This window comes from Hemitrygon akajei, chromosome 9 (assembly GCF_048418815.1).
Source record: "Hemitrygon akajei chromosome 9, sHemAka1.3, whole genome shotgun sequence".
NCBI classification, from domain to species: Eukaryota; Metazoa; Chordata; class Chondrichthyes; order Myliobatiformes; family Dasyatidae; genus Hemitrygon; species Hemitrygon akajei.
The window spans coordinates 156886945-156902373 of record NC_133132.1 but is presented as its reverse complement, the minus strand read 5'-3'; the positions used below and the strand labels follow the sequence as shown (position 1 = coordinate 156902373).

Below are 15429 nucleotides of genomic sequence, written 5' to 3'. Positions count from 1 at the left end.
AAAGAGTTTGAAGGAACCAGAAGTAAGAGAATAGGAATTATTGTGGGGATAAAAGCCCATGTTTTCAGTTCTCCAAATGTGAGGAAATATTTGCTTATCCAACTGTGGGCACATCACTTCCAATGCAGTAGAGGGATTGAGGAAGATGATGAGTTAAGTTTGGATGTTATGTAGAATGCAGTGATCTCACATTTGTGATGGAAAGTCCAAGCAAGTTATAGGGTTGAACATCTCTAAATGCTCCAGTGAAGAAGCCATTAATGTTAAATGCGATATGTAAAATAATAACCAAATCCTAGAGTGAGTAATTCTTGTATCTATTCCTTTAATATACAGTAAAACTGAAACTCCATTGATGATAGAAATTGTCACAGACAATAAGCATCTCTTTTGCCCGGAGAATCATAATTGCTCTTTACTCTGCAGAATGTTATGCATAGTGCTACTGCCAAAAAAATTAGCCCTGGGCTCAGATGTAATCAGAACTTTTGTTTTCATTTGGCTTATTCCACACAGACTGGAGGAAAGGTCAACTTTAAATTTTCAGGCATTTTTTTTTTGCAGTCAAGCCAAGATCTCTTCATGGATAAACACCCAGTCCAGATGGGTTGCATCCTAGCTTGTTGAAGGGAACAGAGTGGAAGTTACAGAGGTGATGGTTCTGATTGTGAGGGATCTGCGTATTGGGGGTGCTAGATAACTGGGAGATTGAAAATCAAGTTCAAGTTCATGTTCAAGTTGCAGTTGAATTGTCATTCCACCATAATCATGAATACAATACAACAAAACAGAATCTATCTAGGACCAAGGTGCAAAGCACGGTACTAGTAGTCACACAGCATGCAGCATATATAACACATATAAATACAATAGCAGAAAAACATACAGTTACAAAAGCAATTAAAAAAATAATGACAAAGTCTAAGTCTCTGAGTGTCATGGCCTGTAGATTGCTGGTGCATGGGCGTTGTCTAGGAGCCCCCTTTCCACAAGAACAGGCCTGCAGCAGTTCCTCATTTTGCACAAGTGCAGCTGCAGATGAACGTAATCCAGCTTGTCATCTACCAAGCATACATTAGAGGGCAGCATTTCTGGGCGGGTCCTTCCCCCAACCCTGTCCAGAATCGAGTGGCACACAGCCAGTTCCCAGTGACCGCCACAGACAACCCTGAGGAATGAGGGTCTGGTCCGCATGACAACCGAGGCAGTGCAGCTCCCCCGTCAATGAACCAGTGAACTGGACTCGCAGCATTCCACATTACCAATGTCCAACGGGGTCTCACGATCGCAGTAAGACTCATTTGTCCGACTTAGCACCGCCTCTGATGCTTTCTTTCCTGGGTGGTTGAAGCAGGATGCAACATGATGCGCAACAAGATGTGTTCAGTGGAGTATCGGGTATCAAAACTGGGACCACTGATTTATTAATAACTAGGTGTTCTTGTACATCAGTCAATGAAAACAAGCATGCAGGTACAGCAGGCAGTGAAGAAAGCTAATGGCATGCTGGCTTTTATAACAAGAGGAATTGAGTATAGGAGTAAAGAGGTCCTTCTGCAGCTGTACAGGGCCCTGGTGAGACCCCACCTGGAGTATTGTGTGCAGTTTTGATCTCCAAATTTGAGGAAGGACATTCTTGCTATTGAGGGAGTGCAGCGTAAGTTCACAAGGTTAATTCCCGGAATGGTGGGACTGTCATATGTTGAAAGATTGGAGCAACTGGGCTTGTATACACTGGAATTTAGAAGGATGAGAGGGGATCTGATTGAAACATAAAAGATTATTAAGGGATTGGGCACACTGGAGGTAGGAAGCATGTTCCTGCTGATGAGTGAGTCCAGAACTAGAGGCCACAGTTTAAGAATAAGGGGTAGGCCATTTAGAACAGAGATGCAGAAAAACTTTTTCACCCAGAGAGTGGTGGATATGTGGAATGCTCTGCCCCAGAAGGCAGTGGAGGCCAAGTCTCTGGATGCATTCAAGAGAGAGTTAGATAGAGCTCTTATAGATAGCGGGGTCAAGGGATATGGGGAGAGGGCAGGAACTGGGTACTGATTGTGTATGATCAGCCATGATCACAGTGAATGGTGGTGCTGGCTAGAAGGGCCAAATGGCCTACTCCTGCACCTACTGTCTATTGTCTACTGTTTATTGGATGCTCAGAACAGAAGTACAAGTAACACAAGTGATTCAAATAAGCCTTAAAAGTGTAGTGTCAATGAGGGGGATATGATCACGCTAATGAAATTAGTGGATCCTTAGCAAGTGAATAATACAGTAAAGCATGAAACATTGGTAGGAAGAATATGGAGGAGTAATACAAATTGGAATGAACGCATTTAAAATCGGAGCAAGTACAAAGATGTCTGGCATTATTAGTGCAAAAATCAGAGAAGGCTGCAGGGTGGGTTAAGGCAGTGATTAATAAAAGGATGCAGGATCCTGGGCTTTTTAACATAAATACATGGAGACAAGATGGGGGACAGCACTTGAACCTTTATAAAATATTGCTTTACCCACAACTAGTGTAATGTCCATTTCTGGATGCAACACTCAGGAGAGATGTAAAGGCATTATAGAGGCTATAGAAAGGACTTACTGGAGCCATTTTAGAGATAAGCGATTTTCATTTTATGGATAGGCTGGTGAATCTGGAGTTGCTCTTCATAGAACAAAGGGGGACTTCTAACAGAGAGACAACAAGGGAACTGGGTAGAGAAACTGTTCCCATAAGAAGAAGGGTCAAAGACAGAAGCTGGATAATGAAAGTAACTGACAAGAATATGTTTGTTTTTCCCATAGCAAGTGGTTAGAGTCTAGAATGCACTGCTGAAGTAATTACGAAGCCAGACTCAATTGTGGTGCTTAGAAGGGAACTTGATCTTAGGAATACCTGAAGGGGAAAGATTTTACAGAGAACAGAGGTGTTCTTACATTTGAGCCAGTTCAAATTTGATGGAGCAAATGGCTTTTCTTCTGTGCAATAAACCTTAAGTGATTCTCTGGAAAGAGAAATTCTGAATCTGTTCACTTGAGTACTCAAACAACCAGGTAACAATTTCATTATGACACTTTTGCAGACATAGCCCCATTAAGTTTCGATGTATTTGAAATAATAAGCCATGGAATGTGCTCTTTTTAACTTAACTCAGCCTACCTGAAATACGTAGGGTCTTGCCTTTGATAAATATAGAGCAAGTGTTAGACCTTATACATGATGAAGCATTTTCATTTAGAAAGGTCCTTTAAATGGTTCCAATAATATAAATAGATGGGTAGATGTCTGTTGAAGGATAACCGGGTAGAAATTGTTAGAAAGCCTTGAGAAGGTTACAGAGATTTGGCTGCTGTGAATCATACCACTTTCAGGACTTTCCTGGTGGTTTGTAGGATAACATTTCTGCTGAGAGTTCTTGTTCTTTAGACTGAAACAGGGCCAAGCGCATTAGTGGAGACCAGCATTTCCCAGTGACACAATTAATTGCAGATTTTCAGCACTATTTTTTTTATTCCTTGAGAACATGTTGCTCTATTAAGATCATAAACTGCGTTGCAGATTTAAAAAAATGTTTCTATGTATTGGCCAGGTGGGCTCGCCAGCCTTGGACGGCAGCCCGCCTAGGAGAAGGAAAACTCTGATTTTAAACCTCCGCTGCCTTGCAGCCAGACCCACCCATGGCAAAGGCTTTGTGAGTAAACTCTGAGGAAGAAATCTGGAGCCGGGGTCCCTAAGGCAGTTTGATGTTGTTTACAACTTCACTCTGGTAGCCTCTGCGACAACTCTGGTGCCAAGCCGAATTGGCGCTTACCCTTCACTTGGACTACATCAGTGACATAGAGAGGGGGATCCCACTTTATGGACGACAGCCGGTTCTTCAAATGTTCCCGCCCAGGCTTGCGCCCTGGAGAGGACACAGTCCACCAGAGGCAGAAACCCATGATCCCCTGGGATCGACGGCTGCCTGTCCACTTGTATATATAATATGTCTACCTTCATTAAGCAATACCAATCACTTCTATTGTTCAAGGACTATCAGTTTGTAGTGATACCATGGGGCACATCTTTATCCTCTGCAATGACATTGTGAATGATTGTAATTGGTATCTGTGCAATGATACGCCCAGTAGTTCTATAATTTTTATACTTATTTGGTTTTTCTTATATATCACCTGGAGTGTTATTATCAAACATTTCTTAGATCGTTTTTTCAAGATAATTCCATACATATAAACATGAACTTAACAAGTCTAATCTAAATCTTCTCTCTATTGCTCGCAGAAACAAATTGCCATACAGAGTGTTAGACATGGTGACACGTGTATCCCCTGAGACGCAAAGTGTTCATGTATTTTTAGCAGTGGAAGAAAGGAGAGCTGTGAAAGTAAAAACATAGGTCTGTATCTTGTTAGTTAAATCTTTCCCTTACCTTGCTCTGTGGATTTTGGTTTCACATGCTTCATCATTTCTGCCTCTAAACACAAAGAAATTTAATATCAATACACATCATATTATTCTTCATTAATAGGAACCAAATATAATCTTTTAATGGTTACTCCATACATCTGGGTATATACACCCAATGGCCACTTTATTAGGTACATTAGATACCTAATAAAGTGGCTACCGAGTGTATATTCATAGTCTGCTGCTGCTGTAGCCAAGCTACTTCAAGGTTTGACATGTTGTGCATTCAGAGCTGTTCTTCTATACAGTACTGTTGTAGCACATGCTTATTTGAGCTACTGTTGATTTTCTGTCAGATTGAAATTTGAACCAGTCTGGAAATTCTTCTCTGATCTCTTTCATTAACAAGACAACTTTGCCCTCAGAATTGTCACTCACTGGATGTGTTCTTTTTTTTAATTTTTTGCTCTGTTCTCTGTAAACTTTAGAGATTGTGCATGAAAATACAAAGAAATCAGTAGTTTCTGAGATACTCAAACCATCCCATCTGGCACCAACAATCATTCCATCATCAACGTCACTTAGATCAATTTTCTTCCCCATTCTGATGTTTGCTCTGTTCACCAACTGAAACTATCGACCATATTTGCATGCTTTTATGCATTGAGTGCTGCCACATGATTGGCTGATTAGATATTTGCATTAATGTACAGCTGTACAGATGTGACTATTGAGTGTGCAAATGCAATAAATAGCAAACACTGTACATAGAATGGCTCCATCTCCAAAAAGAATGTACATTGTGTGCATTCACAATGTATTTTAGTTAAAGTTTCAATACAATATCAGATACTTCCTGTTCCTAATAAAGTGGCTACTGAGTGTATGGACCCCCACAATCCAGGACATGCCCTCTTCACATTGTTACCATCAGGAAGGAGGTACAGAAGCTTGAAGGCACACACTCAGTGATTCAGGAACAGCTTCTTCCCCTCTGCCATCCTTTTCTGAGTGGACGTTGAACCCATGAGCACCACTTCACTACTTCTTTATTTCTGTTTTTGCATTACTTATTTAATGTAACTGTATATTTATATTTACTGTAATTCAGTTCTTTTCTATATCTATCAAGTATTGCGTTGTACTGCTGGCGCAAAGTTAACAAATTATACGACAAGCAAACATGAGGAAATCTGCAGATGCTGGAAATTCAAGCAACACACACAAAATGCTGGTGGAACGCAGCAGGCCAAGCAGCATCTATAGGGAGAAGCACTGTCGACGTTTCGGGCCGAGACCCTTCGTCAGGACCCACTACCCATATACTGTTGATCTTAACCTGATTCTGATTCTGAGTTCAAAGTGGAGACAAAAGTGGGTAAATATATTGTGACCATACACCAAGAAATCACTTGGATTCCAATGTCATTTTTCTCTCAATTCCTAATTACAACTTGTACATCTTTATTGCTCCTTTTCACTCCTTGTGCTTAAGACTAACAAACACTTACCAGTTCCTGGAAACAGCAAGGTTCTTGGGAATATGTACTTTCTGCTTTGGGTAGTTTGACTAACTACATTTTTCAATGTACTTCCATCTGAAGTTATCATTTTTTTTTATCTTGACACTGCCTTCAAGTTGTTGGATAGTCTGTCCATCAATGCTACTGTCAGTACCTTGTGTGACAGTAACTACCAGCACGAGTCTTTCAGTACCTCTCAGTCCCACCTGATCACAGACCTCACATTCCAGTGTGAACTGTGGTTGTCTCTATTTCCTTCAGAGCAATGACTCCCCTTAACACTACTCATGGACTGATAACTTACCTATGAACATTGATCTGTTGTCTATTCACGTACATTGACCTCTCTCTCTCTGCAACGTGAATACATCAGTTAACCTCATTTCCAACGTGTGCGTTTTTATTTATTTGATATGTAGTTGTACAGACTCAACAAATTGGTGACGAGAACGAACCCGAATGTCAGCAAACATCACCAACTGCACCAACGACAGACTTTGGATTGCAGAGAGACAGGGAGAGGAAAGAGCTAAACAGTATGGAGAAGGTGGTCGTGGATCCTAACAAAGGGTAACTGCATAGTACCCAGTGAAAGATGCACAGCTAGCAAAGTTAATAACTTTTGACGATGGCCTTATTTGGAGAAGTTGACGAATTTGATAGTGCTAATGAGGACTGGGAGTGGTATATGGAAAGGGTTGAACTGTATTGCAACATGAACGACGTGAATGAGGGAAAGAAAGTATCCACGCTTCTTAGCTTAATTAGTGCTAAAATGTACAGGCTTTTCGCAACTTAGTAACTCCTGAAAAGCCAGCAAGCAAGACAGTCGACAAAACTGTTACTATTTTACAAAACCACTTGAGCCTTAAACCACTGGTAATAGCTGAAATTCAAAAAGAACAAAAGGATGAAAGACTTTCTGAATTCATTGCAGAACTGCGCAAACTTCCCCAATACTGTGACTTCACAGATGGACGTTCTGATGCACTAAGGGACGAGCTTGTATGTGGCATGCATAGTCAATGCACTCAAAAGAGGCTACTGTCAGAAAGAGACCTAACCTTAGAACAAGTATTGACCTTTGCAATATTGTTAGAGACTGCAGCTAAGGTTAGCACAGAACTACAGAAAAAGAGGTGAGAATGTTAAAAGCACAAGATGTCCCTGAATGTTGCAAAAAGCCAAAAATGTTATCAATATGGAAAATCCTCTCATGATGCAAATGACCATTGGTTCAAAGAGCAAGTTTGCAGGAAGTGTCACAGACAGGGTCACATAGACAAGGTGTGCGAGTCAGTCAAAAAGCACAGCAAAAGAGAAAAAACACACAGAATGAAAAGTTTCAAACACAAAACTAAACAAATGCACAGTGACTGAATGTGAAACAGAATCAGACAACACAGAGTCTGACAAAGGTGAGCTGTCATGCCTAGAACAGCATAGCATTACTGAAGCAGATCACAAAATTATAAGCATCACAATAAATGTGGCTGGTGTAAAACTAAAAATGGAATTGGATACAGCGTCAGCTTTGTCTATAATTCCAAAGGCTGAACAAAACAGGCTGTTTTCTAACATTAGAAAAGACCTACGCAGGTGAAAAAGTATCTCCCAAAGGCAAACTGAAAGTGGATGTGACTTATGGAGGCCAAACACAGCAGTTAGAGTTTTATGTATTGAAAAGTGGAGGGCCATCACTTTTCAGACATAAATAGTTGAGAAAAATCCAACTAAACTGGCACACAATCAAAACTCTCAATGAGTCATCAATGGGCAATTGCAGCCCAAATGGTAGCACTAACCAGAGACTGGTACAGCCGCTTATTGCTAGAGAGAAGGTGTTTGAGAAGGGCATTGGTAAACTCAATGGCATGAAGGCCAGAAATGAACCGGATGAATCAGCAACACCAAGATTTTATAATGCACATCCAGTGCCTTACGCACTACATTCTAAAGTGGATGCTGAAATTCAGAGCTCAGAGGCATCTGATATTCTCTCCAAGGCTGAGTGGAGTGATTGGGCCATGCCCATTGTCCCTGTGATCAAGAAAGGGAAGGCTGGAGCTGTTCACATAAGCAGGGTCTTCGAAGGGCGCATCAACCCGGTGCTGTGTATTGTGCAGTACCCCCTGCTGTGAATAGGAGACATTTTCACATTGTTGGCAGGCGAGGAGAGGTTTTCAAAGATTGCCTTGGCACAAGCCTATCTGCCACAGGAAATTGAGGAGTCAAGCAGGAAGTTCCTCACAATTTACACTCACAGGGACTGTTCCAGTATAGTCGTCTCATCTTTGGCATTGCATCAGCTCCAGCAATTTGGCAAAGAGCAATGGATTGAGTGCTCCAAGATATCATAGGAACACAATGTTACCTTGATGACATCATTGTGACTAGCAAGGATGATGAAGAGAACCTCCAGAACCTTGGTAAAGTGAAAACTGGGCTGAGTGAGTATGATCTGCGTGCAAAGGGAGAGAAATGTGAGTTTTTCAAGAATTAAATTTCATATTGTGGATGTGTCATTGACAAGCATGGCTCACATAAGTCACAACAGAAGACTGAAGCAGTGCTTAGGACATTCTTGGGCCTGGTAAACTACTACTTCCAGTTTCTCTCAAACATTGCTACCATATTGGACCCATTGAACGTACTGTTGCAGACAGGTGCAAAGTGGTATTGTTCAGAAAGATGTGAAAGAGCATTCAAGGAAACAGAGAGACTAATAACTGCTCACCCATTATGACCCATCTCTGCTCTTCAGATTGGCGTGCAATGCATCCTTTTATGACATTGGAGCCGTCTTGTCACACATTATGAAACATAGATCTGAACGTCTGATTGCACTTGCTTCAAGATCATTAACAAGTGCAGAACGCAAATATGTACAGATCAACCAAAAGGCTCTTAGTCTACAATGGGGAATAAAAGAGTACCACCATTATCTCTATGGACAAAAGTTTACTCTGCTGATAGACCATTATCCACTTGTGTTCATTTTCAATCCCAGGAAGGAAATCCCAGTGATGACTGCTCCCGTTTACAACACTGGGCACTTTTCCTAGAAGCCCACTCATATGACATAGAGTTCAAGGGTACCAAACAACTGGCCAATGCTGATGATTTGCTACGCCTTCCACTGTTGGCAACTGAAGAAGAAAAGTCATCATTCTGTGACCCAGCAGAGGAGTTCCACACAGGATTGGTGGATCAGTTGCTGTAACAAGTTCTGAAATATAAAGGGAAACAATGAATGGCCATTATTGTCAAAAGTCTATGACATCACCATGCAATGGTGGCCAGCTCATGGTAGTCCTCTGTTTCCAGAGTTTTCAGTGAGATGAGACCAACTGTGTGTATATCAAAAAACACTGGTGTGTGGATCTCATGTTGTGTTTCCCTCTAAATCACGTGCCAGAGTGTTAGAGAATCTGCATGAAAAACACCTGGGTACATTCAGAATGAGGAGTCTAGCCTGGAGCTACGTGTGGTGGCCAGGAACAGATAGACAGAATGAAGATTTGGCCAAAAGCTGTCCGGGATGTCACAAAGTTCAAAATGCACCCCCACAGCTGGTGTTACACCCGTGGGAGTGGCAATCTTCACCATGCAAGGAGGGCATATTGAATTTGCTGGGCCATTCATGGACTCCATGTTACAGTTTGCTGTGGATGATCATTCGAAGTGGCCAGAGGTCATATAAATGAAGCTGACCACCTCAGAAAAGACTATTTCCACTCTGAGGACTATCTTCTCCAGAAGTGGCTTACCAGAACAAATTGAGTGACAATGGACCACAATACATGTGAGAAGATTTCAGACTATTCAAGAAGAAAACTGGCATCAAACATTTCAAGTCAGTTCCTCACCACCCAGCAATAGGTTAGCAGAAAGGTTTGTCCAAACCTTCAATAAATCTATTAAATCTATGGAAAAGGAAAACATTTCTCTACAGCACAAGGTGGACAACTTCCTTTTTGTGTATTGGAACTCTGGTCATGAGACGACAAATGAAACACCTGTAATGCTGTTCATGAACAGGAATCTGATATCTCGCATAGGCCTCCTGAAACCAGATCTACGGAGGGAAGTGCATAATAAACAGTTCAGCCATTTGCCATGTAAATCAGCAAGGAGCTTCGAGATTGGGCAGTAAGTCCTAGCGCATGATTGTTGAGAAGACAAGTGGACACCCGGTAGGATAGCTACAAAAACCGGACCACTGATGTAACGGTGGATGTTAGAGATCAGACATGGTGACGTCGTGTGGTCCAGATACTGGATGCTCAGCTAAAGAACACACTTGAGTCGACTGCATCCAACAAGATGGACACATTGCATCCACCAGACTCACCTCTCTCTGTGATGATGAAGTCACTAACAGCAACGTGACACCTGCAACAGACCAAGTTGTCTTTGACAAGACACCTGCCAAACCTGATGCCACTCCACAGTCCAAAGGCGCTATCCTGAAAGAAAAAGAGCACCATCCAAAGGGACTGAACCTTTAATATACAGTAGTGAAGTTAATCATGGGCGTTTAATGTGAAAGCATGTTTATTTGAATATGAGTTGTTAAAGGGAAGTTAAATGCTTTGCTAGATATATAGCTCTATGTTACATTAATCTAAAGGGTTAGGAAGTGTACTGTATGGATCTATTTTTTTAGCCCTTAGCACTACATATGGACTGATAATTTACTCGTGTGCATTGATCTGTTGTCCATGTATATGCATTAATCCCTCTCTCTCTCACTCTCTCTCTCTGCAATCTGAATACACCAGTTAATCTCGTCTCCCATCTGCATGCCTTTATTTATTTGATAGGTAGTTGTGCAGACACAGCAATCTCCTTTACTTAACTTGTGGAAGTCACAGCAAAGCAAGGGTTAAGCAGATATTGTGCTGTCAACCCATGCAAGAAAGATCTTTGAAGAGCAGAGCTCCCTTTGCACAGCAGGGATTCGGAGCCATTTGACATACGAGATGAGAATGTCGCAGAAGGATTCAAAAAACACACACTAAAGAACAACTACTTTATACTTCAAAGTATCATCAGTTGTGGTGCCTTGTGGTGCCTGTTGGCTTTTAACCCCTGCATTGTGAATGACAATTGATCTTGCAAACAATTAATCAGAATATACACAAGGTTACAATTTGGTCAATATCTGTAATTGCTGGTCAATTCTGTGTACAAATGCCTTTCTCTGTTTGTATTTCTGAACAGTGTGGTGACAGGAGCCACTCTGTTCTCCTTGGGCACAAGTAAATGAAATATGACTGAGGAACAAATACAAGTTTTCACAGTCCAAGTATTGGCAACGACAAACATGTTTCAGATTACTGACTCCTTAAAAATACCTCCAAGTCCAAGTGGCTCAAACCAATTAATGCACTGTATTGTCAGTCTTCATTCCTGGGTATGACAGGTAAGTAGAGCCATTGGTTTCCACTAAAAAACCAAGCGCTTAATTTACCCATGACTCAAATGATCAATACACTGCTTCAAGAAGATGCTGGAAGTATTACTTTAATGAAATATTATTGGTTACAACTGAATGACTTGCACCAATAATATCCATATTGTTCATCAATAAGCATAGGAAGGAATCAGAGCAGAAATAGGCTATTTGGCCCATCAAGCCTGCTATAATATTTCTTAATGTATTGCTCCAAAAGTAATACTGAAGTGTACCATGAAAACAATTTAAATACTGTGTTCAGTTTATATTCTGGCCCTCTTGTCATGAGTGGAACTCCAATTGGTCCATTGCATAGATTTACATCTCTCCCTCCAATGAGTAGTGGGAATTCAATCACTATGGCCATCAAATTGACTAAGATTGCAGGAGACCCTGTTCAGGAGAATTTTCTTGATCAGTTCAAACTTCATTCCCATTCATCTGTTTTACATCTTTCTCAGAGAGACAGCAAAAATATACCTGCCTTCACTTCCGCTCTCAACCAGAAAAATGATCTTAACTTCAGCTTTCCTTGTTTCACCCCATCACACCCTTCCATCCCCCCCTTTGCTTGGCAACTGAAAACACAGAGTCATAGAACACTACAGCATAGTAAGTGTCCCTCCGGTCCATCAGCCTAGTCCCATCAACTGGCACTGAGACCTTAGGTCTCCATACCCTTCCCATCCATTGTGTGTTCCTTCCAAATTTCTCTTAAAAGTTGAAATCGAACCTGCAACCACCACCTCTGTTGGAAGCTCGTTCTATACTCTCACCACCATATGAGTGAAGAAATATCCCCATGGTCGCCTTATATATTTCACTTTTCAGCCTTAACCTATGACCTCTAGATGTAGTCACACCCAATCTCAATGGGAAGTGCTGATTTTATTTACTGTATCTATTCCCCTCCTATCTATGCATCCTTCATTCCAGAAGCTATTCTGAATTCCGATGAAAGGATATTAATCATTCATGTTAAAACAGATTATTTTCAGTTGTTGCTTAACTTTCTGTGTACTTCCAGTAGGTTCTGATTTTGTAATGGACTGCCTGTCACACTTCAGTAAGTTCATCAAATGACTTAATGGCCCTCATTATGTTGTCCTAGCAACAAACTCATGTATATCATTTATGTTGTGTTTTGTAACTCAATATTTATGCAGCTGGGGATAACGGAAGTGAAACCTCGAACATTCGTGTTTGAGAAGCCTTCAATTTGTCTCCATTGTTCGGGTCCTCCTGCGTACCTCTTCTGAAACTGGGTTTGAGGAGATCCAACTGAGAACCTAAGTGATGACCCAAGAACAATATTGCTGGTGAGTTGTTGGTGTTGGGTGTGCTGCACTGTGATATGCAAGGAAGAAATTGGTGAGCTTCTAATTCAGTGTCAATGTATTGTGTTCTGTTGGCATTGCTCGCAGTGTGTTCCTTCGGCTCTGGACAAAACTTTGCATCAAGTCATTTGTATCTGGGTGGTAGGGTGCAGATGTAATATATCTTATTCCATTCCTGTTCAAGAAGTGCTCTGGAAAACGAGTCCTTAAGAAGAGGCTTCTCACCACCTCAACATTGTGTGAGACTGAAGCGGAGGCTATTGGGAACTCGTCTGGCTACTTTGTAGCTGTATCCTTTGCTACCAAAAAGCTTATGCCCATGAATGGTCTGGCAAAATTCACATGAATCCCCTGCCAGGGCAACGCAGGGCACTCCCAAGGATGAAAAGGAGCTGCTCTTGGAAATTTCTGGAAATGTTGGCATCTCGTACAGCTGCTCAATCTGCTGATCTATCACAGGCCACCAGAGAAAGCTTTGAGCCAATACTTTCATTTTGACCAGGCATAGATAACCTCTGACGTGTAAACTCACAGCTTGGGTGGTACAACTACTCTAAATTCCCACATATGGCAACCCCCATCAAGGGCTGGTAAAAATGGGAGAAATTGAGTTTCTGCTGCACATTCCAGCCAGTTAGGTTGTTATGGTATAGATCTGCGCCGGTGTGCAATCTTTCCTGCTTTCCCTTAGCATCATCACTGCCATTGTGGGGAGACTTTTGATTTGCCTGTTCCCTGTTTACAGCCACCCAGAAGAGAGACGTTGGAGTTGGTGTACTCCACCAGAAGAGGTGTGGCACGGAGTCCAAATTGGAGTGGGTACTGCTGCCAGAGTTCACTTGGCAGAAGGCAAGCTGTATTGTGTTCAACTGCAGACTGCTGCAACATTCATGGACTCAGGGACTTGGACTATATTTTTTGTGTACCTGTACTTTACTGAAATCTTACATGTACTTACACTCTTATATATGGTATAATTGCCTTGTGCTGTGTGATTGTTGGTACCGTGTTTTGCATCTTAGCCCCAAATAATGTTGATTCATTTGGCAGTATTCATGGGCATTCATGTATGATTGAAAGACAATGAAAGTCAATCTTGTATTTGAATTTGCATTGAGGAGAATACGTCAAGAGGTGTATCCTCTTTTAAATCTTTCTGGTATTTTCTTTTTCAAGGATAAACTGGACAATCCATCAGCATTTCCTTGATTAGTCATCCTCTTGAATTTAATCTTGTAATTATGTCCTCCAAGAAACAGAGCCAATTTCTGCATTTGTGCTGCTGCTGTTAGTGGAACACCCTTCTGTTGACTAATGGAAACAGTTGACTGTTGAAAATGGAAACTAATGGTTGATATCAGTAATGAAGTTAAACTCTCTTATAAAAGTAATGGTTGAAATGTTTTACACCCTGTACTGTATGACCTACAGTATAATAAGGGACTACTTTATGTTGTAGGCACACATCGTTTCTTCTGATATTAGGCGCATATTGATCTGTACATGTGTGCCAAGTTGGGTTTCCACCAGTAAAGAACCATGAACCTTAGCTCCCGTCTCCAGCATTAGGTTGGAGGCAGTTAGGTTAGGTCTCCAGGGTTAGGTGAAGAACGATGGGGTCAAGTACTTTACATTGGCCCCTTGCCATCTATCAACAATTGGCTTGACAGGAAGATTTGTACAAACATTCAAGAAAGCCCTCAAGGCAAGGGACAGCGAAGATTGATCACTACAACACAAGATAGACAACTTCCTCCTTTCCTATCATAATGCAGTACATGCAACCACTAACCAGACTCCAGCGATGGTGTTCCTGAGGTCCCACATGGATCTTCTCAAACCAGATGTATGGCATGATGTTTGAACACTTGAATGCTAAGTCAACACGGAGCTTCAGTGTGGGACAGTCAGTTCTTGCACGCGATTTCCCGACTGAAAAGTGGCAGCCGGGTATAAGTTCCGCCATAGATGGGCCACTGATGTATAGAGTACAGGTGGGAGAGAACTTATGTGGACCAAATCCTGGATGCTCGGGTGAAAAACACAGTAACACCTTGCCCAGACTTCCTGGACATAGAAGCAAACACTCCTGCTGTGACCACATCAGCCTCCTCCACACTCATCACCACTGTTATGCTTTGTAACTCCAAAGTATAAAACTAATTCAAAGAAAAATACAGAGCAGAGGATAACTCATGCATGTTTAGTTTTTACTTCAGTGAGGCATGCAAATATGACGTTGTTGCCTAATGACATATGCCATTCACGGTCTTCTTACATATAACCCGTAATGAATTATGTAAAGAAAGAATACTTAATCAATCAATATCTTTACAATATAACTAAAATATTAATGAAATATTAAATGCATAACAAAAAACACATTTAAAATTCCAGTGTCATCGCACCTTCTGACTGTCAATGTATCCATTCCATAGATTTATTTCTCTATCTCCTGAAAGCAGGAAGAGCTTTCCATTGTTATTGACCATCAAATTCACTGAGGATCTACAACCCAAACAATATGCCCAAAAATGACTTAAATACAGTACCACAACATAAGAGATAGGAAATGGCTACTTCAGAGAGAAATACTCTGGGAGCAGCTTTTCAATTTTCTCCGTAGGTTTCACATCCATCACGCATATCCAGAATATATTTAGCATTGGAATAAAATACATTGTTAAGATAAGAAACATGCCG

General features: G+C 41.3%; 1 protein-coding gene across 1 annotated transcript in view; it reads right to left on the bottom strand.

Moving 5' to 3' along the window:
* Positions 1–15429, bottom strand: part of trdn (triadin) — a 507565-nt gene that overhangs the window by 54654 nt on the left and 437482 nt on the right. The window contains exon 52 of the mRNA XM_073055375.1: positions 4428–4472. Within this exon, the coding sequence (XP_072911476.1) occupies positions 4428–4472 (45 nt within the window). The remainder of the gene's footprint in view (positions 1–4427; positions 4473–15429) is intronic.